General features: G+C 35.5%; 1 protein-coding gene across 4 annotated transcripts in view; it reads left to right on the forward strand.

The window, feature by feature from the left end:
* STK39 (serine/threonine kinase 39) overlaps positions 1–22,132 on the forward strand; it is a 127,536-nt gene that overhangs the window by 58,895 nt on the left and 46,509 nt on the right. For all 4 annotated transcript variants that reach the window (XM_084523208.1, XM_084523207.1, XM_084523206.1 and 1 more), the window contains 8 exons: positions 462–570; positions 1,647–1,788; positions 3,906–3,961; positions 4,457–4,566; positions 4,655–4,756; positions 6,091–6,224; positions 9,596–9,644; positions 9,751–9,816. In XM_084523208.1, the coding sequence (XP_084379334.1) occupies positions 462–570; positions 1,647–1,788; positions 3,906–3,961; positions 4,457–4,566; positions 4,655–4,756; positions 6,091–6,224; positions 9,596–9,644; positions 9,751–9,816 (768 nt within the window). The remainder of the gene's footprint in view (positions 1–461; positions 571–1,646; positions 1,789–3,905; positions 3,962–4,456; positions 4,567–4,654; positions 4,757–6,090; positions 6,225–9,595; positions 9,645–9,750; positions 9,817–22,132) is intronic.

Here is a 22,132-nt window from a genome sequence, read left to right on the forward strand (position 1 = left end):
ATAGAGCCAGTGTAGATGTGTATTTTGTCCTACCACTTCCTTCCTTCTTTCCCTCCTGCTCCCATTGTATTTTCATATCCCTTTTGAACAGGAAAGGCAATAGGTTTTAATCTCTCCTTGTGTTCTGCTGTCCAGTCTATTCCCACACCTTCAGCTCTTGGAGTGGGCTTATTCTTCACTGCTCATTCTGGGACTTTAAACATAATTTCTCAGCTGATATCAGAAGAAAACTGATGCAGTTATGCCTGTATCTCCTGGCCAAGCATCCTTCATGTTCTTTGCAATAATGTATTGTCTTCAATGTAGATCTATAGGTAAAATTGAAACGTTTTCATGCCTTGAGGCATATTCTTTGCATATTTCAGCTTTGTTACAGTATTTCACTTTGGAATTAAACTTTCACTTTACACAAGCAGAACTGATAGCTGGCCATGTTACGTTGGACTTTGTATTTCTTACAGAAAGAAATTCAAGCAATGAGTCAATGCAATCACCCCAATGTGGTGACCTATTACACATCTTTTGTGGTGAAGGATGAGCTTTGGCTGGTTATGAAGCTGTTAAGTGGGGGTAAGTTACTGGTTTTACTTGTTTAGCTGCAAGTAAATTGCATGAATTTTCTAATGTGTGGTCTGTGAGTTAATTGACCTAAACCAAATAAGGAGAAGGCAAGAGAGACGTTATAGGATGAATCTTGAGGACCTAGACATGCTAAATGTTATAACAGCAATGTACAAGCTTAAAAAGTCTACATCTCTATATTGATAATACATACTAGGAATTACTGAAATAAATTATGTTAATCTAATTGCTGTTATTTTTTATTCTAAATCACTATGTTAAAGTTCGCTAAGGCTGTGTAGGGGAAATTAATGATGAGAATTAAGTGATACCTGTCAATGTGGCCTTTTTTTGAGTTACAAATCCCTTCTATTTTTGTAAAGATTTTTTATTTGGTATTTCTCATTTCTTATCCAAGGAATATTCTTCCCTAGGACAGGTCTTATAAATATCACATCCTTTTTGTTGCTTAAGCTAACTGAGCACCCTGTACAGCTATTCTGGTGATAGTTAATGGTACAAAAATGGTATGTGGTTCTGGAAGAAGAAAAGGATTAAATTGAATAGGCTTCTGGCTTAGGCAAGTGAGGCCCTGATGTACTGTGAAGTATTGAAAAATACTTGAACAGGAAGAAGATACTTCAATTAAATTCCTTGAGATTAGTAGTAACTGAAGTTCAGTGTCAAACCGCAAGTCGCTAGGAATGTAGTCATCATTTGTGTGCAAAGAATATCTCCTAGTCTTGCAGCTGCATGTTTACATAATAAACTCCTGAACTATAATTTAAGGTGGGTAATAAAAACATGTTTGGTGTGCTTGTTGTCTAAATCTGGATTAGTCTTGAATTTTTAGTTTACCAAGCGGGTCTTCCTAATGGATCATTGTTATGGTATGCTTGATAAAATCCATTCCTTTGTTTCTCATTTGAACAAGGTAATAGTTTGCTTTATTCTGAGAGCTCATTAGCTGAAGATATAAATTGCAGTAACAAGGGAAGAATGATGAAATAACTTTCAAGAATACAATATGATAATGCTGTATATATTTTTTTCTTTTTTCTTCCTTCCCTGGATCTATAATATAGGTTCAATGCTTGATATAATAAAGTATATTGTCAATAGAGGTGAGCACAAAAATGGTGTCCTTGAAGAACCCATAATAGCAACAATTCTTAAAGAAGTTTTGGAAGGTTTAGACTATCTACACAGGAATGGACAAATTCACAGGTAGGAGCATGTATACAGTGAAAAGCATTTTCTAAGTTGCGTGTGTAGGGTGTTGATACTGGTCAGCTGCAGTTGCTTTGTTAAGCAAATTGTATTGCCTATTTCATGTACTGTAAATGTGATCAGTAATTTTTAAATCAGATTGCTCAGGCAGATGCTGTAATCTTCACTGTGGTTTATCACTTTGTACTTGTTTAGTCTTTATTCTGTCTGTCCCTTTTATAGCCAAGATAGGCCTGTGCTGCACTAAGTCTGCCAAAACTGTGGTCTATACTTCTGTAACTGCTGGTACTCCTGATATTTAATCTGACTTTAGTTTGCAATGTGGTCTGTGGCTTATACATGTATTTGTGTTTGTATTGCACAGTAAACACATTATCTTAGGCACTTGGGCACTGCTGCATAAATATGGAATGTATTTCTTCCTGATAATTAGTAGTGTCTAATACAATTCTACAGATGTCTCTACATGACTATACATAAAGCCAGGTCTGATATTATGGATCTGCATCTTGATGTATACATATCTAAGTGATTATTATGTTCTGTATGTTCTCTATGCTGGCTACCTTGGTATAAATTGTGTAGACCCCCCAGTGTGGTCTATACATACCTGTTGTAGTGATCAGGAGGTTGCTTCCACTGTTTGGAAATTGGAAGTGCTGTACTTTGACCTCCCTAATTAATTTTACTGAGGTGAATTTGCCTTTTAAGAAAGATGCCAAGAAGGGGCTCTGTTTCTAGCATTGGTCTTTATGACAGAGTGTTATCACAAAAAATTCAGTGTAGACAGAACTGATAATGGCGGTGGCAGGGATATAACACAGTAATGGCTTTTTCTGTGTACTACTAACGTCTCATCTTAGAAATGAGCTGCCTTTGATGTAAATCAAGAATTGTTTCCTCATTTTGCAGAGAGAAAATTGAGATAAATGGAGAAATAAAGAACAGTTAACTTGACTTCTGGTCTGGAATTCCAAAGATCTAACACAAAACTTAATTTGTAGTCTTTTATTACACTGATACGGCTGCAGATGGAACATTCATTAGCTTTTAGGGATAACAGGACCCTTTCAGGTCAGATTTGGGAATTCCCCTTGTATCTTTTTAAAGGAGCTTAAGGATAAAGCTTCTTATTACACATAAGATTTCTCCTCCTTATAATACCTAATTTATAAACTGTAGTACCACAGATGTCCTGTTCAAAAGAATACAATGTGCATTCCTTTTCTCTATGTATGTTGCAGGTGAAAGCTGCGGTTTGGGGAACACTGTATTAAGCAGTATTTTCCTGTTGGAAATGTTTCAAAAATGAAGGGATTTTGTTTTGTTGTTTTAGTGTGCTCTCCTTTATGTATAAGGAAGCAGGTTATGTTAGTTTTCAACAACAAAGTGTTAATTTCTTTCAGTAAATCCTGGAAAGGTTTGCTGAAATTGTTAATGTTTCTGGCATTTTCTGTATGAAAGATTTATCTATCTTCTGCATTAAGAATGGGATGTACATTTCTATTTTAGAAAGTATTTTTTAAATGTTATCTATGAGTAGTGTGTTACATGGATAGGTAGTTGACATTTAAGTGCACGTATTTTTGACAGATTCAGTTTCAAGTAACTTTTAATCCAAGTACACTATAAAAACACGGTTGCTATTTCAGAGCTTTAATAACTTAATTGGGTAGAAATCTGCACTATATTTACCATTCGATCTCTCAGGAGATCAGAGAAGACAACTTTTTTCACTTTTTGTATTAGTGGTGCATTTCAATGTGAGAAAGTGTTAACTCTTGCTATAAAGCTCTGAAGCCATTTGTGAAGTTACATCTATAAAAGGAGGTAAAACAGTTGGACCTAAATATTTATTCTAAAAATGTATCCTTGAATTCTACTCAACTTATGCCAAGGCCAATTTGTGTGGCTGTACACAAAGATAAAGCTTGAGTTTATTCTGCACTATGTTTTATTGTAATACTTCAATTCCTCTTTCTGCCTTTTAAATTGTCAAATACCATCTTGTGAAACTACGTAATATGAAGATGTGCTTTTTTTTCTTCATAAAATGTAAGTTAATGTATTTTCTACATCTTACATAAAAGTAACTTCTTATTTGTATGTTACAGAGATTTGAAGGCTGGCAACATTCTTCTGGGTGAAGATGGCTCTGTACAAATAGCAGGTAATGGCAGTGATTTAAAAAAAAAAAAAAGTAATGGCTAAATAAAAGAACAAGGAATATGAGGCTTGCTGAAGGACAATAGATATGAGTTTTCCTATTGGCTTTTAACTGGAGAGTTGTAGCTGTAGGTGGTCCAGTTTTAGGATGTTTGGTTAATGATACATGACTTTAAAATTTACTCAGTATTTTTGTGTCCAAAGGCTGATATTCTTCCTTGTAACATGCTTTTGCCTTGACAAAGTAAAATCTCCTTTCATCTTTGAAGAATAGGTACCTGATTTGTAACGTGGATTTTACCTTCTGGCTTCTTATTTGCAAAAAGTACATTTAGGTCTTCCCCTTGTGACTGCTCGTTATTCTGCACCCCAAGTTTCTCTTATGAAAGAGAGTTGACTTTTATGAGTTGACTTCACTTCTACTGTATGAAACCTTTGCTTTGTTACTGGTAGTTCAAGTGGTTATAACTTTTTTTTTTTTTTTTTTCCTATTCCCCAGATTTTGGTGTTAGTGCTTTTTTAGCTACGGGAGGCGATGTGACTCGTAACAAAGTAAGGAAAACATTTGTTGGTACTCCATGTTGGATGGCCCCTGAAGTGATGGAGCAGGTATTACAAACGTTTAAAAATAAAAATAAAATATTTAATTTTTATAACTTGAGAAATCACCACCTTGTTTTTTCTTGCTCTATTCCAGGTGCGAGGTTATGACTTCAAGGCTGATATGTGGAGTTTTGGGATAACAGCCATTGAGTTAGCAACAGGAGCAGCACCTTATCACAAATATCCTCCTATGAAAGTAACTGTCACTTTATATTAGTGCCAAAGGGTTCTAGAAATCAGTTTGTTCTGTCTTTAAACTTCTATGGTTATTGCAATTTTTTTTTTTTTTCTATTGACAAATGGCTACAGGTAGAGCAACTTTGTGGATGCTGAATGTGGGTGGTGGTGGTGATGGTGTGTAGGCAGCTGTGTGAGAGCATTGATGTGCAAGGCACAGACCTATGAAACTGGGCTTTTGGGCCTTTCTTACTAGCATTTAAGATGGGTTGCTTCATTCACTTTTGAGGAAATAAAAAGAATAAACACGACACTTCTGTTGAAGGTAGAAAAGTATGTAGTACATTCTTTGTGATTTCATCTGTCTTTCTGATTATGTTTTTGTGTCTATTGGCTTTTCAAATAGGGTGATGTAGAGGTTTTCTGAAAAAGTGTCTCCTCAATTTGGACATTTTTAAAGTGATTTAACACTTAAGAAGTGTTAAGACTTTACTATATCCCTCTTGAGAGAGAATAGCGCTGGGTCACTAATTCTGATAAAATAATGGAAGTAACTGAGAGTTTTCTGGAAATGAGTTTTGTGCCTCCTCTTGAAGAAGAGTGTAGCCTATTAGGGAAGCGTACGGGGAGAAAAAAAAAAAAAGCTGTGAGAAAGGGGAGAAGCTTGTGGCTGATGTTTATTTTTCCTAGAGTAATTAAAAAATTTAAAAGTTCACAACTAGGAAGATACACCATCCTATATAGTGTTAAGATGCTTAAATTTATAGCAACTGTTGTACACAGTAGTATTTCTGAAAAGGTGTAGAATGGTGTCTAACATAGCTGATAAAGGAATAATTGTTTTTTTATTATTTTTATAACATCCTAGAAAAATATATTTCATTATTCAGGCATGAGATCTGCATTTATGTCTGAAATACTGTAAATGTTGCAGTGTTTCACCACAGTGTTTTGTATTTTTTTGATCTGTGCAGTAGAAATGTCAATTGCAGCAACCTTGCTTACTATTCCTCTTTTTCTGTTTCACTCGTATGTGTTCACATTATTCTCACAAGTCCACACTGCAAGGATGCAACACCTGGGCCCAACATTTTAAGTATTCTGACCACTTGTTCTCATCTATTTAGGGAATTTTAAAGTGGTGTATATATCCTTTATTTTTAATGTATTTTTTATCAGTTATACCATTCGTTGTTCTGAGGATTGCATAGAAATGCTGTTGTGATGGTCAGCACTACTTTGTTTTAGTAGTAAATCAAGATATCTAAATATCTGAAGAATATTTATTCTTTTAATTTTTGCATGTTTTGAATTGGTTTTGCTTACAGTACCTTTTTCTGGGTTTTACTGTAGGTGTTAATGCTGACATTGCAAAATGATCCTCCTACTTTAGAGACAGGCGTAGAGGACAAAGAGATGATGAAAAAGTATGGCAAATCCTTTAGAAAATTGATTTCATTATGCCTTCAAAAAGATCCTTCCAAAAGGTAAGTCATTATTGCCACACACTGTGGAATTACATTTTTTAAATGTACAGACTATTTAGGGTTCCAATATTTAAACAACATCTTTAAACATATGATTTGAGTTTTTGTAATACTAACCTTCAGTATCTTCATATGGGGAGAAGAAATTGTCTCTGAATTGTCACTTACGCTTTATTCTATCTTTTTAACCTAATTTGATTATATTTAAATACGCTGTTCTCATCAAACAAAATTCCTTGCTCTATATCTTAATTTCTCATTGGAGGCAAGATATAAATTTTTGTTTTCCGTAATCTAACAAGACTGTTCAAGTTGATCGAACAGAGCTATTGGTACCCAAACATTATGACCTCTTGGCCTTTACAATAATAATTAAAAAAAAAAAAAAAAAAAGTCTTGAGCTTTGTATTGTTTTTTAACTTTAATATCTCCAGAGAAAATTACTTATTAAGAGATATTTTTGTAATTTGAAGTGGAATGCTCTGAGCTTGTTCAGAGATCCTTGTATTACTGTAGGCGATTATCTTTGTGTTTTGATTCTTCTTGCTGTATTTTTTGAATGGGGTAGGCAAGACGATGAAAATGTTAAACATTTATTTCAGAATTATTGCTGAAGTTTCCGGTTCCCAGAGCAATTCATTTATTTATTCTTTATTCGTTTTTATGCAGACCAAGTTTTGTAGGTGTCTTGCTGAAGAGGTGGAGGAGGCACATTCTAATTCACATTATTTCCTGAGGGTGTTCAATATAGCACTTTTCTAAAACATTCACAGCTGACATTTCTGGGGGAAAAAAAAAGATTATGGTCTGAAAGAGCCATTCTGATTGAGTAGTGTGATTAGGTCTATTACGGTATGTTCTTCATTTGCTGATGTTCCACTAGCATTAAGTCCAAGGTATGAAGCAAGTCAAATTTCAAGGATAACAGCAATACTGGAAGTAACACTAGACATATATAATTAAGAAAAAAAAAATAACTGCATGTTAAGATATTTATTCTTGAAATCCTTCAAATTCTGCTGTGACTGAAAGGTCATTTCAGATTCCTCAGTTTCTTCCAGTTGGTGGTCTTAGTATCAAGTCCTAATTCTTTAAGCTTAGCACTGCAATTTGCTGGCTGCTTATGGATCAGAATGAAACGTTGTTCTGGCAAATCAAGTATAATCTTTGTCCAGAGAAGTGGATGCTCCCTCTTTGGAAGTGTTCAAGGTCATAAGCAACCTGATCTTGTGGAAGGTATCCCCTGCCCATGCCAGTGGGTTTGGAACTAGATGAACGTTAAAGGTCCCTTCCAACCCAAACCATTCTATGATTCTCTTCTCTGAAGTTTCTTTTAAGTGTCCTATGTTCAGCAATTTTCAGGGAAAGATTAAATGAATAGGAAAACAGAAATATAAAATTAAAATGGGTTTCCTCCTCTCCTTGAATATACAATGCTAAGAGTTACCTGATACCAGTGTTGAAACAGTAGTGTTCTAACACATACAGTATTTTCATGCTCTAGATTGATCTGAACTGAACAACTAGCCCAGCATATAGGTGATGAGATCTACATGCTAGTTACTCTTAACTTGATAGAGAGTGTCCTTATATTGTAGGGTTATTGGTACATTTTATTTCTTCACAGTTGGAAGTTAGTTTTGCATTAGAGATACTTCTGTAGTCATTGTGTAGCAGACTGCTTTTTCTGGCAAATTCTGTGACTGGCATTGCACTGTTGTCTCTCAGGCCATGATGTTTTTCTTTTGGGCTTCTGTATATGAGTATTTCTCTCCTCAGTGAAAAGTATGTAGGTTACAATCCTTGGCTGTAATTCACTCCTAAGTGTGTGTGGCTAACAGGCCAAGAAAGCACTTTCAGACTTGTTCAGAAGTGTCTGGTATAAATAATGGTGGAGCAATGAACACTAGTTTGGATAAGACTTTACCAAGAATCTGGCTCTTAAATGTGCATATCCCTGTTGAGAGAGAATAGTGCTGGGTCACAAAGATTTGTTTTAAAGTTTAAAGTTGATTTGAGATTGAACTTGAAAACTCAATGCAGAAACTGATTTTTAAAAGGTTCCCCTGCCGTTTTGCCCTTCCAAGGTTTGTGTGAATTACAGCTAAGATTGGTGGTTTTCACAGTATCACCACTAAGAACTCCATTATTTTAGAGTCTGGTGCTTTGGAGTGGGAGAAAAATAAGTGCTCTGTGGAACTACTGTCTTATGTCTAAATTGAAAGCTTTTTGTTGATGACAGGAGTAGTTTCATTATTTCTAGCAGGAGCGAGCTGGGATACATTCCTGTTTTTCTTTACTTCCTCTTCAGATGTGTCCTCAGAGAAATTAACTAGTTCAGACTTTTTGTTCTTTTATTTTTCCATATGGAAACTTTCCACTGTCTTATCAAATCTAAGCTGTATCCACTCTATTGCTGTAATTCAAATGAAAAACCACAGCAGATGTTACTTCTGTTCATTTGGAAATTATGAATCTCGGAGATTCCAGCTCCCCTAGATTTAGCCATATTGAAATCAGCATTGGGTAGGGGCCTCAGTTCCTAATAGAAAGAATTGAAACAAAACAACACCTGAAGGATTTTATTTCATCCCAAGAGACGCTTCTCTTTCTCTCCAGAGTCTGCTTCAGTACCACAATGTGGCTTTGTTTGGATGTGTAGCTTTATATCCCTGAAGCTAGGGGGACAAATCCCTTTATTGGAATCATTTCAGTAGCTGTAAGATTATGAAAATCTGTTGGAAACTTCAAAAATATAAACTTGAAGGTGATTGGAAGAAATAGACTTGAACAGAACTGCAAGTAAGCGCGAAATGTGTAGGTTTTGACCTTACAGCTATTGAATTGGTATTTGTTTAGTTGGGTGAAGCTCCTCATGGTTCTTTGGTTTTTGCATCAAATTAATAGTGTCAGTATTGTTTCTTGTGAATACCTGCTTGCATCACTGAAGAAAAAAGGCAATTAGGAAATATGATGTTACTGTTTGGAAAATGGAATTAACCTTTAATTGCTGTGGAGGAAAGTTTAGTTGCATTCATGGAGTCACTTGGGGAAGCATGTTTTACTTTACTTTTTTTTTTTGTCCTTTTGTATTAAGGGTAAAATATATTTGCATTGAAAGAAAGAAAAATGTATGACAGTGATTTTTTGTGTGGTGGTGTTTTTTTTTTTTGTATCTTTGCCATAGGGAAACATTTTTTTCATGTGTGGTAAGTATGTATGAGTTAATTCAGTAGTTATTGCCATTCATTTCCCCATTCATACAGTACTAATTCAAAAGTATTAGAGACGTACCATTTAACTAACGTCCTGTACTGTATTCACTGAGAGGGGTCTTTGTTTTCTGTTCTAATTTATTATTGATCTTTCAGGCCCACAGCAGCAGAACTTTTAAAATGCAAATTTTTCCAGAAAGCCAAGGTAAAATGTTTAACCCTACAAGTAAATTTTGCTCTGCCTTAAAATCTACGTGATTTTTCTTCTTCCCTTGTATTGATTTTTAACTTATGAAATGTTGGTTTTGCAGAATAGAGAATATCTGATTGAAAAGCTTCTCACTAGAACACCTAATATAGCACAAAGAGCAAAAAAGGTGAGTGTATCCACCTCTTTCTTGACTTGTATGCAAGGAAAGGCGGGGACTGTTTAATTCCCTTAAATTTTAATTGACTTGACTGAGCTGTTCTCTTATGCACTCCTTTATAGCCTTCTCAAGGTAGCCTTTGGGCATTTTGACTTTGTTGCTGGCCTTGTCAAAATGATGCATGGTACATATCATTGTATGTGATATGATTATTTTTCCCCAGTCCCTTTTGGAAACTTATAGGTGAAATGGTTGTGCAAATGAAAAGTGGCAGATCTGCATGCATATACATGTAGGTTCATCAGCTGCATAACTAACTTGTATCTCTGATTATCTAAGGAAAAGCTAAAGGTACTGAAGTAGTAATTACTGACGACTAGCTCATTCTCTGGGTTATTTTAAACATTGAATATTTTAAATGTGTAGAAGTCAGGGTCAAACTCTACAAGAGGGCTCCTGAGTTACTTGGACCTATAAAGCCTTATTCCAAAATGTATGGAGTTAAACCATTAGCTTATTTATTATTAACAATATTATTGATATTATTAATGAATAGTAATTATTAATTATTATATTGAACTAATTATTATTAGTTATCCCACTACTATGGCATATGCTGATGTTTCTGTGGTATCTTTGGCACTTGTTTAAAGGAGTTTACCAGGTGAGGTGCAGCAGAACTAAAAAATTCTTAACAGGTAAATATTTTAAAACTTAAATAATGAAGCAAGCTACTGTTCATAAGAGCTACTAGACAGGAATGAATGTAGACTCCTGCTTTGTAGTCTGTGAGAAGTTAAACTTAATTCCAAACAAACTCACAATATAGGTTCAGTATGAGAAAGCTGCTCAGATTGCTAAACCTCTGCAGGTATCACGACAAAGTGCTCAGTCTAACTTTCTCAAAGTCATCTTTCTCAGAAGATGTTTGAAGGAGGGTGTTTCCAGGAAAGAACTGTTGCAGCCTTGCGTGACACACCAGTTCCAGGGTTATTGGACATCTGTAGGACTATTCTTATGTGTTCTTAGCAGTGAACTGAACTGATGCTTGTAACATTTTGTTGTCTTTGTGAATGTTTCATGTAATTGTTTCTATAGCTGGTGTTCTGTGATAGGAAGAGGCTGTCAGTGGGTTCAGTATAGTATGAGTTCTTTCTAATTCTTTTCTTAGGTAGAAGCAATTTGGGAAATCAGTGGCAATGGTTGGACTTTGAGAGGCTGGAAAACAAAGCTGGAAAGAGAGGGCTTCTTGTAGTGTAGGGGTAGTAGTAGCTTGTTGAGCGGTGCGCTATCTGCAAAATGCAAAGTTCAGCTGTTTGGCCATGTGGTGGCAGCAATGCTCACATAAAAATTGCCCTAACTGGAGAGAGAAAAATAAGTAGAGAGAGAGCATTTTTTCATTTTCCTTCTTGGGCATTGTAGGAGTAATTTAGGCATGCTCTAGTACTAACTCTGTTTCCAACAGAGCATGGACGTCAAAGAATTTCTCTCAGTTGAGTCCTCAGGTCAGCTATAGGAGCTGCATGTTAACTCATATATACCCATGTACATATACTGATTTTTTTAAGTTAGCATCTGGAATTGCAAAATGAATTCATAGTAGCTTCCCTTGTGCCATCAGCAACAGCTTGTTGAATGTTTTTTTGTACAACTCTTCTTAATTTGGAGGAGGAGTGATTCTTAATAAGTAAAAGCTGAATGATGCTAGAGTAATAAATTATAGGTCTTTCAATTGCAGCATAAAATAAAAAAAAAAGGTTTTAGCTTGTGAAAATACTAAATTATTTACATTTTACAATATTAAAATTCATTAGGAATTTAAAATTTAATTCACTTACAACTTTGCATGTAGCTGCTGTTTTAAGATACTATAAAATATAAATGTATTTTAATATTAAAACTGTGTTTTTTTTTTTTTTTTAATAAAAAAGCTTTAAGCAGAGTTCGGTTGCTCAAACATTCATGTAACATATAAAATGTCTAAGAGGTCACCCTTGGAAAGAACAACCCTTGTAATGGAAAAAAGAATGTCTCTGGGTAAGAGATAGGAAGGTACTGGTGTCATCACTGTTTCAATTATCTTCTGTAGCACTGGGTAAGAAATGCCTGTAACTAATGATCTACAGTACCACTGTCGGTGCAGGTATTTGATCTGCCCTGTAGTAATTTATTTTTTCTTGCACTTACTGCACGTACAGTTACTTTGCTTTGTTGCTCAGAACTCCAGCCTCAATGTAGTTTTAACTTTAAATTCTTTTCTCTTGACATAGTATTCTCATGTTTTGCTGCTGTATTTACAACTTACATTTGGTAGCAGTTTTGACTAAATATGAATACAGGCCTGTTTGTGAAATCACAGGTACACATGGTCTTGTATGTGTGAGGAAAACATTCAAGCCTGTAAAGATGTTTCCTATTATAAAAACCAAATGGATAAGATTCAACAGGTCTTACAGCGTGGGTTGAAACTACTGTGTTGTAAACTACATTGTTGTGCATGTATTACCCATGTGCCTTTGTTCGTTTTTAATTGTGTTAATCTTGAAATGATGCCTCTTCCTGGTACTTCAGGTAATCAAGGATAACGTTAAAACACTTCTAGAATTGACTGGCCCAGGAGGAACATATCTTGCCTGTTTATGTGCAGAACCTGCTTAAATGCGTATCAGTACCGATCTACAGAAACAAGTGTTACACTATGCAACTTGGCCATTTAGGGTTTCGTTAATGTTACTATTCAGTTGGGAGACCATTGCTGGTGTCTAGAAAAACTGGAGAAATGGCTGCTGTGAATGCTCCAAACTCAGCGCGGTCTGACAAGCAGGGGACAGCTCTCCAAGGCCACACTTTTGTTGCTGATTGAAATGTGGGAGGCCTGACTGAAGCTTCTTGCTTGTTAGATGGTGTTACGGTAGAGAAGCCTGTCCTGTCCTGCTTAGATCAGGGCTGTGTTACACCCCTGTTAAGCTCTTGCTAAGCTGTTGTATAGATACATGTTTTAACACGTGTTGAAGTAGTTTCAGTTTTGGACTGAACTCTAAGTTTTGTTTCATTTGTGACTAAAATTGCTGTATTGGAACATAGGAAGTTAGAAGCAGCTTCCAGAATTCCACAGTCAGCTTTGAAATCCGGTCAAACTAAAAAATTAATTACTACTGTACGTACTCTGTATGCCCAAAGGGCATTTGTCAATTCTGTGATTTTTATAATCGCATTTCTTTAATTTTGAGAACCTCCTGTATAACTGCCACTTTTACAAAATGAACAGGGAAAAAGGTGTGCCTGAGTTACATTTAATATCTGTCTGAACTGTTACTAGTTAAAAAAAAAATGAAACAAAAAAAACACAATTCTGAGTAATTGGGCTTGAATTCTGTTTTTGGGAAGGTGCTATTGCTCTGCACTGTTAATAGAAGCTCTTTAAACCTTAGAGTTGTAAGTTACTGGGGAAAAAAAATGACAGCATAAAGAGATGATTAGTGTGAGTGATACCAGTTTTTATTAAAATTTCAGTAGAAATACCCTTACTGATGGGTTGAAATTCTAGGTCTGTGGTAGAGCTAATTAAGGGAAATGGATCCGAATGGCATGTTATCCTGTTAAAGAAATTAACAATCCTAGTAGGGAGAGCAGTATGATACGACCTAAGCAAGGTATCATTTGCAACATTTGCATGTTGCAGTGATGGATTTGATCTAATAGAAGCTCTTCATCAAGGGTTGGTGTTCATACAGCTGTGTTCCAGACCTTCTGTAAAGCAGAGAGCAACACTAATATGAGCCCAGATTATTAATAAAAGCATATATTCATTGCTGTGATTCTTGACGCTTCAAAAAATGCTTACCTCATTATGGCTGATATATAAGGAGAATGGACAGATGCTGTCTTGGTATGATTTTTCTGGAAAACAGCAACTGAATGATAAGTATGTATTGGCAAGACTCTGTTGGGGAGGCCACTCCACCGCAGAGTATTAACTCCTCAGTTTACCCATAGAACTGCTACAAATAAAAGCAAAAACAAAGAAAAAAACAGTGCAGCTATTTTTAATGTTGTTGAATATTACTAAAAAAATAGAGGAGAAAAGGGCATTGTCTTTTTTGCAAGGTTTGTTTGCAAGATGTTGAAAGTAAAAATTAACAGAAACACTTCCCACGAAATGTGATTTTTTGGGGGGTCAAATTTACATAATCGGAAAGTTATGCCTCCATTTGTGGTTAGTGGAATCGGAAAATGTTTTAAGAGGTGGACACTTACAGTTTCATCAGCTTTGTTTTAACACAAAACAAAAAGAAAAGACTGTGGTCAACATTTGTCAGTTACACTTAAATGCGGTTGTGCCATAAGATATGAAGAACTTCATATGATGTATATGGGTTCGCCCATCTGTTCTTTCATAGTATGGTTTTGCCATTTGTAGAGAGTTCAGGAAGCTGGATTTTGTGCTCTTAAATGAAGCTAATCTGTTAGAGAACAGACAGGCTTTAAAAGGAACTATGGAATAGTTGTCTCATTGAGTCTTTTATGCTTCAGATGGCTGTAAACTTTTTTATAATACATGTAACTTGTATTACTTTTTTTTGGCGGCATTTAAAAGCTTACATGCGATTCATCTTAACCATTAACAAGTAATCCGACTTTGTATTGGATAGTGTTTTCCAGTTCTTAAAGCATCATAGTTCAACTTCAGAATTCATTTATGTAGTGAAATAGCCATCGTCATTCGTGAATGAGCAGATCGGTGCTGTTACTCCAATGTTGTGTTCGTAACCTCTTGACCCATTCAAAAATGTCTAGACCATGACTAACATGAAGTTGGTGAATGATGAGAACTTCTTTTGTTAGACCAGTAACTTAAATACTTAGCATTTGTCTAAGTTGTTGAAACTTAATACTGGAGGAGAGTTCCATTACCTTGAAATGCGAGTGTAGTATATCCTTAAAGACCCTGTTGAATGAGTTCTGGCTAAAAACTTGAGACAGCATAAAGAAACTGCATGATGCTGATGGTATATTCTTTGATCAGGAGGTCTTGTAATGGTATTCTTAAAGTTGTTGGGGAGAATGGGTCAAGCAGGACATCCTTGAGATTATGCTGCCCAGTGGTATTACACAGGAATTAATTTAGCTGAAAAGTGCTTCTGGCTCGAGAAGTTAAAATGATGGAAAGAACTGGAAACTTCAAGGTTTTAATCAGAACAGGCAGTTTAAGGCTAGCAGATTAGAAAGATGGACTGGAATAGTAATAGCGTGCAGGCAAAGTTCAACTTATGCTTAGCACTGAAGAGTAGCTCCGGGAGAAGATTGTTCACCTGCGCATGCACAGTTTGAATACGGTTAAGTACTATGTAAAATGAAAAGGGAAAAAAGTCAACTGAATTACAAAGCTTGTGCATCCTAACTGCTGTGTGGGAGAGCCACAGACAGCAGAGGGCAGCCGTATCTAACACAGTACAAGCTCAGTCCTTGTAGTCATGCAGGCTGTGGGAACGTTGCAAAGTTAGAAGCACCTCTAGGTCTGCAATGTTAAATGCTAAAGCCTGGCAAAATGTGTGCTGTTTATGTCATACTAAAATATAAACACCAGAGTTTTAAATACTTGGATTTTATGAAAATTGTAGATTTATGCTCATTATTTTTATGATCATTTATAACTTTTTTGAGAACTATACTCATTTTTTAGTTTTGAACAGCTTAATTCCTTTTAAGTGTCTTGAATAAGCTTGGGTCTCTTTAATACCTTCATTTTCCTTTCTCTGATTGCTCCCCTGTATTCAATGTGTAAACTGTGTGTGTAGGCAAGTGTTCCTGGCAATTTTCTTAATTCATGGCCCTGCCTTCCTCTCTCAGTTTTTCTGTCACATTCATCATCTGAGCATGATACTGTTTGTGTTTGGCTTTGAAAACAAACCAGTATCATATGTATTTAAAGCAAATTCTTTTTTTTTTAATTTTATTTTTTGTTTTTTAATAAACACGTCTGTTCTTTGACTTGTGCCATTTTGTCCATTAAATAAAAGAGACACTATTCAAGAAGCAGTAGAGAGTTAAGGAAGTCCTATGCAATTTGAAATTATCCATCTCTTTCATGCATTGTTCTTTTGTGAAAAAAAAAATAAAAGAAAAAGTAATGATCTTGCAATTATTGACTTGAAATTTTCAGTGTAAATGATTCCAGTAGCAAGTAAAACTGGTAATTTAGAGATTTGAAACAAAATTTATGCGCTAAATGACTTAGGTGCCATTTCAGTTTTTGCAGTCCTTTGTGCTGTATTAAGGAAGAAATAAGTAGTTGTGAATTTGCATTAGTGTCTCACAGTTTTCCCTTATTGACTTGTCTCTCTGAAGGTAATTATATATGTTTCATAAACATGACATTGCACACTTCAAAGTAAACAGCTGTTTTGCAAGGGTGTGCTGGATAGCTGCTAATACGTACTTTAATTCTAACAGAAGAAGTACAGTTAATTATTGAAGACAAATAATGTGGGATCAAAATTTGATTTTGAAAGCCTAATACCGAAGTAAATGAAACATTATGATCATAATTCTAATACGAAATTTTAAATGGGATAACAACTTCTATCAGTGTTTCCATGTTTTGTGGACACCAGTTACACTTGACTTAGAATTGAAAAATTCAGTTGGAATTAAAAGTTTCTTGGATTTGAAGGATACCACAAGATTTCCTTTATCTTGTGAGATAATGTATATGTGAGAATGTTCACTGCTCATGCTTTTTCTGACTTAGGACATACAACCTGAAGTTCTGATGATGCTTTGTCTCCTCTGGCTAGGTCACTTTGGAATACTGAAATTCAAAACTTTCAGACTGAGACTTGAGAGCACAGGAGATGTGTACGCCAAATAACATGTTTGCTTCCCAGGAGCTTCTCTGTGTTCTTAATTCAAAAGGTTCTTTTCTCTTACATATGTAATATACCCACCAGAAATGCCTAAAGAAACTTCCCAGCAACAGCAAAACCTTCACTCATCTGTGTCTTCTCAATCTGCTCTTTATGCAGAACCTAGATGTGGTTGTACAACATAGAGAAGCAATAACAATTAATGTGATGTAGAACATGAATTGTAACTTCGGTTAATTTTCAAGGTTCAGGGCCAGCCTTACCTATCATTTTCTGCAGGTATGAATTGTAACCCTAAGAATGTTTCCATAATGTGGAGACGTGGGTGGCATAATAGAGAATTTGAAGCTACCTGTACAGTGAAAGCTGTGATGCAGCAAACCTCCCCAGATCTTGCAAGGGGAAAGGACTTACATAGTCCTGAGTGATGGCTTGCACGTAACAGAATTTTAATTCAGAGATGAGAGTCCAAATTAGTGTCTGGCCCTGAAAGAGCAGAATTATTGCAGAATTGGTTTCTATGTCAGGTTAAAATGCTTGCTGTCAAAACAGCATCTTAGGCCTCCCTGCATTTAAAAAAAACAAACAACACAACAACAACAACAACAAAAATGTTCCTGCACGTAAATATAAAACATTTAGAGTTCTGTCTAACTACTTTTGCAAGTAGGGCAAAAAAAAAAATCTAGAAAAGGTGCTTCCACATCAGAACTTGTATTGTGCAGAGAGGCTTAAGAGAAGGGAAAGCAAACATCAAAACAGCAATTTACTGTAGTATCTTAACACCTGGTTCTTACAGAGCAGAAATATTTGGATGTTATTTTAGAAAGGTAGTGGTACATTCCATTAATAATGATAATCTGCATAGATATTGGTGAGGGAAAAAATAACCCTTCCCAGTTACATTTTGGGGTTTGGAGGATGTTTTGGCTTACATGAGAGTTGAAACAAAACTTCCCAACATAATGAACTCAGGGGAGCATAACAACCAACAGCGAAGGGATTGGGGTATCCACAGGCCTTTAAGACTCAGTTGAATGGTGACTTCCTCCATCTCTTGAGGAAACATCATGACTGTTGAACAGAGGATGACATATACATGGGGGAATTCAGGCTCTCTCCTGTACCTCAGATTCTTTTTGGAAAAATGTGATTACAGCGTAGATGTTCGTATGCAAAATGAATGATGATCTTTTGCATGAAAATATTTTGTAGAAAAGTGAATTCTCCAATATCTGCCTTTTACCCCAAGTGCTAAGCTGTGATTAAATTTAGAACTGTTTTAAGCAAAAGGTTTGTGCTCTGATTGGATAAATTTGATGGGAAGCTGATTTCCTTCATTGCATTGGAATGCAAATAGATGCATAGATGTGAGGATTTAAATTAGTTTATGTATCTTGGGAAACATTCAGGAAAGGTTTGAAAGAGGCCTGAAGGTAAAGTTTGTAAAACCTGATTGCTCAACAGGCTTAAGATGAGTATGGAGGGAACTGGTCTGTTTCTTAGAGAAATGCACAGAGCAAAATCTGCTAAAAAACAGAATTGTGTTCTGTAATGTCCTATTCCTCTTTTTTTTGTGTAAAAGTAACAGGAGCAAATGGCATGGTAAATTTCTTAGGTTGAATCTGTATGAGAGGTGAAGCTTTTGAGCCTTGTAATTTAAAAAAAAAAAAGGGGGGGGGGGGAAGGGGGGTATAAACAGAAAACCTACCTACCTCATCAATTACCAATTAATACTAGTACTTTAAAGAGCAATTCAGCCATCTTATCTTTAAGAAATTCTGGGGATCTGTAATAGTGGTGTCCTATCTCCTGCAAGAACCATTACACAGTTTTAGGGAAAGGTTGAAATGTACAGCATTGTTTAAGTGGTTCCTCCTTGCTTCCAGCAACAAATCAGAGTGCCTGTATTTAATGTTTACATTCCTCTTATGTTTAAACGGCAACTGATGATCCAGTTACTTTTGAATCCATAACATAGGGCAATTGTAGTATGATGGTGTGAGAAAACAACGTTCTAGTTGGTGTTTGTTTGTTTGTTTGTTTGTTTTCTTGACAGTTTTATGTTCAAGCTGTCTGGAATAAACTGGACTTCTTTATGAAGTTTCTAGAGAGTAGCTGGATAGTAGGATTCTGTTGCATGTGTGTATATATATATATATTAAAGAAATAAGGCATGTTTAGGATTTATTTTCTGTGGCTGATAAACAGTGATGGTTTTCATTGTTTGTGTTCCACAAACCAGTGAAAAAACATGGATTCTAATGATGATTTTATAAAATTTCAGAATCACAAACGCTTGAACTTCAATTTGTTTAATCTGTTGTCTGGCAAATTTGTTCAAGTGAAGTTTTGTCTAGTTTAGTGTGAATTTTTGTAAATTTTCCATAGTTATGTGACTACACAAATTTATTTGAAGGCATTTGAAAATTAGAGTCATGGACTAATTTACTCAAGAAGCAAAGGACAGATGCTGAATTTGTTTGGAATTCTTTTTACCACTTGCGTTTGAGTTTGTACTTGCGTTTTTCAAGCTGGTTTATCCTTTGAGATTTGACTGAGGCATGTAAGTGTCATTCTACCAAGACTGTTTATTGCTGTTCCTATTAAATAGATGATCCTGTATCAGGGCATCTTTTTGAACACAGTAGAGAAGCAAAAAGTTGCTTACAAATGTGCTTGTTAGCTTCTTTTGGAGTTCCTGTTGGTGTGCTTGTGTTTATCCATGTTGACAGGTTTCCTTCATGTCTTTAGTCTGTATAATTTATGGCCAGTATTAACACAGAGTATTTCCTATTACTCCCCCTCTCTTACTGAAAGAGCTGGGGTATAACTGATGTTAATGCAAGATGCAGGGGAAAGCATCAGTTACTCCCATACTTGGGAGTTTACCAGGTAATGGTACCTGCGTGTTCTTGGCCTTTGTCAATTATCTAAGAAACTTGAGCTTTTCTTTTTTTCTTCCTCAAGTGAAGAGAGATTTAATATTGGCTTTTGTTTTTTTTTTGTGAGGCTTTCCATTAATTCTTGAATCCAAAAGCTGCTATAATTTCATATGCTAAAAAAGCTACTCGAGACACTGTTTTGAAAATTCTGTAGTTTTTGCTGCCATTGCAAAGGTTGTGTGAAGTAATAACAATAAATATTTGAGAGTAATTGAGTGTAATAAATAGGAAAGTGTTCTTAAGTGTAAAATTTAACAGCATGATCTTTTTAATAACACAATAATTTTCTTGAATAAAATCTTGGAGCTTTTTGAAGCAGTAGAAAAGATAATGTCATGAGGAACAATTCTGTAAACACTTATTCATTTTTGTAGAACTGTTTCCTTGTCTCCTCTCCAGTAAGCTTAGTGTTAATTGTATTTTCCCCCTATCTGGGGACATGCCACCAGACCAATGCTAATTTCTTCACCTTTATGTTTTTTTTTTTTGTTTTTTTTTTCAAAAAGCCCTTGAAATTCAGGAATAAATTAATCAGCTTTCTTGGAATAGGCAGAATATTTAGTTGAATGAACACCATATTGCTTTTCTGAGCTAATGTTTGTTTTGTGTTTCCTGCAGCCATGGTTGCGGCAGTGAGTTCTGACCACTCTTATTTTTCTGTTATAAAAGCGGTAACTGTCTTGTAGCAGGGAGCAAAGCATGTACAAAGTGCCATGCTGGTCAAGGTGTCTTTAGGAGAAAGCCTTCCTCTGGAAGAGGGAGAAGTCTTTAGGGTCTTTCTTTTTCCAGCATCAAAGTCAAATCAGGCCTCTTACTAGGACAAACTGCAGAAAATGCGTGTTTAAATAACCAGCTTGTCATTCTCACTCTCTAGGGCATGTTGGATCGTGTATGTCTTGAATACTGTATTAGCAGATGTAGCTGAACAGCATCAGTGGTAAAATAAAACACAATTTTATCTAGAAGAAGCTAAGCTATTTGATTCCATGAGGTGCAAGATCTCCAGGAGAATGTTTTTTTTTGTTTTTTTTTTGTTTTTTTTTTAATAATGATAAAGATTTTCCACTTGGGAATCTACGGCATGCAAACTGTAGAATAGCAGACTGTTACATAGCTAGGAAATAATAGGGAGCAGGATTAGGGTTCCGTGAAGTCTTCTGCAGATGTTGGAAATGGATGGCATTTACACATTTGCCTCTTTTTAAGAATTTAGGAACAAATTGCTTTTGGGATGTAAGTTACCTGTGTATGGAGCATGGTAGTGGCATCTTCTATATAACTGAAGTGTTTAGTGCTCATTAGTGCTGTGAATTTTGCTTGCACAAATGCACCTCGTTTGTCATATTTTCAGGTTACTTTTACTTTTTTTTGTGGGGCAGAGTTAAAAAATATTATAAATCTGGATGTGATTCTATCCCAAATATTCGGTTGCTAGAGACTTTAATGTTAAATATTAAAGCTTAAATATTTGAAATACTGGACAAATCAGGATGGCTAGTTCAGTAGTCTTTCTATTGAATGAGGAAGACAATAGATGCATAGTTATTACTCATACTGGGAAAAAAAAGGTTTTAAATGTGATCTAGATGATGTGCTCTACCATGTATGAAATGCAGTAGTTTTTTCTTTATGCCTGTATTCAGTGGCATCCCACAGTATGTCCTTTTTGTTTTAAAAAATTATCTACTGAAATAAAACACTAAATGTGTAACCAGGCCAAGTTCTTTTTTATTTTGAGTAGCTGTGAATAAGGAAGTAGAAAGATCTTAACATTCAGAAAACATTCATTCCCTTCCTTGTCCCCCTACAAAAATAAACTTGTAAAGAGATTGCAGAAGCAAAAGAATCAGTGATGAATAATAGATTCTTCTTCCCCCGCTCTCTGTAATATCTACATATAGCAAGCACTTCAGTGCCTAGAAGACAACAATTTCTTTTGCTTCCTTGTCGTATTCTGCTTTTCATCAAACTTTGGGAAAGTGGTCAGCTTCTGCATTCTGATGCTAGAGTTCTCTCTGTATCAGGCAACCTTTGAGCTAACTGTTGATGGTTAAGATTTACAGTTGCTATGTTCATTTGGTTAAGCAGACTTTCTCCCGGAAAGCTTATGCATGCTATTTTTTGTCAAGAATATTAATGATCTGTATCCTATTTTAAAAGGGCAAGGGCAAATAATTTTGTCAACAGACTAATTTATTCTTATATCTTTGTGACTCTTATGTGACTCTTATTCTGGAATAACCAGTGTACACAGTAATAACTTGTTATCTAATAATTTTGTGGTAGTTACATTTTTGTCTCTCATTGTCTAAGCATTCTGTGTTCCAGCTGATGTTCATATTGTCTCTTCCACAGCTGTGGTAATGCTGGCAATGTCTTAAGTTTTTCTTCCTACAGAGTGTATTTAGTTGCAGATTACAATGTTCTCAGCTGCGTTTGTCTTGGGTGCAGTTTAAATGCCAGTCATTCAAACCCATTTTTTATTCCCTGTGTGCTCTTCTGATTTATGTGAAA

This window comes from Aythya ferina (genome assembly GCF_964211825.1).
Source record: "Aythya ferina genome assembly, chromosome: 6".
Taxonomy (NCBI): Eukaryota; Metazoa; Chordata; class Aves; order Anseriformes; family Anatidae; genus Aythya; species Aythya ferina.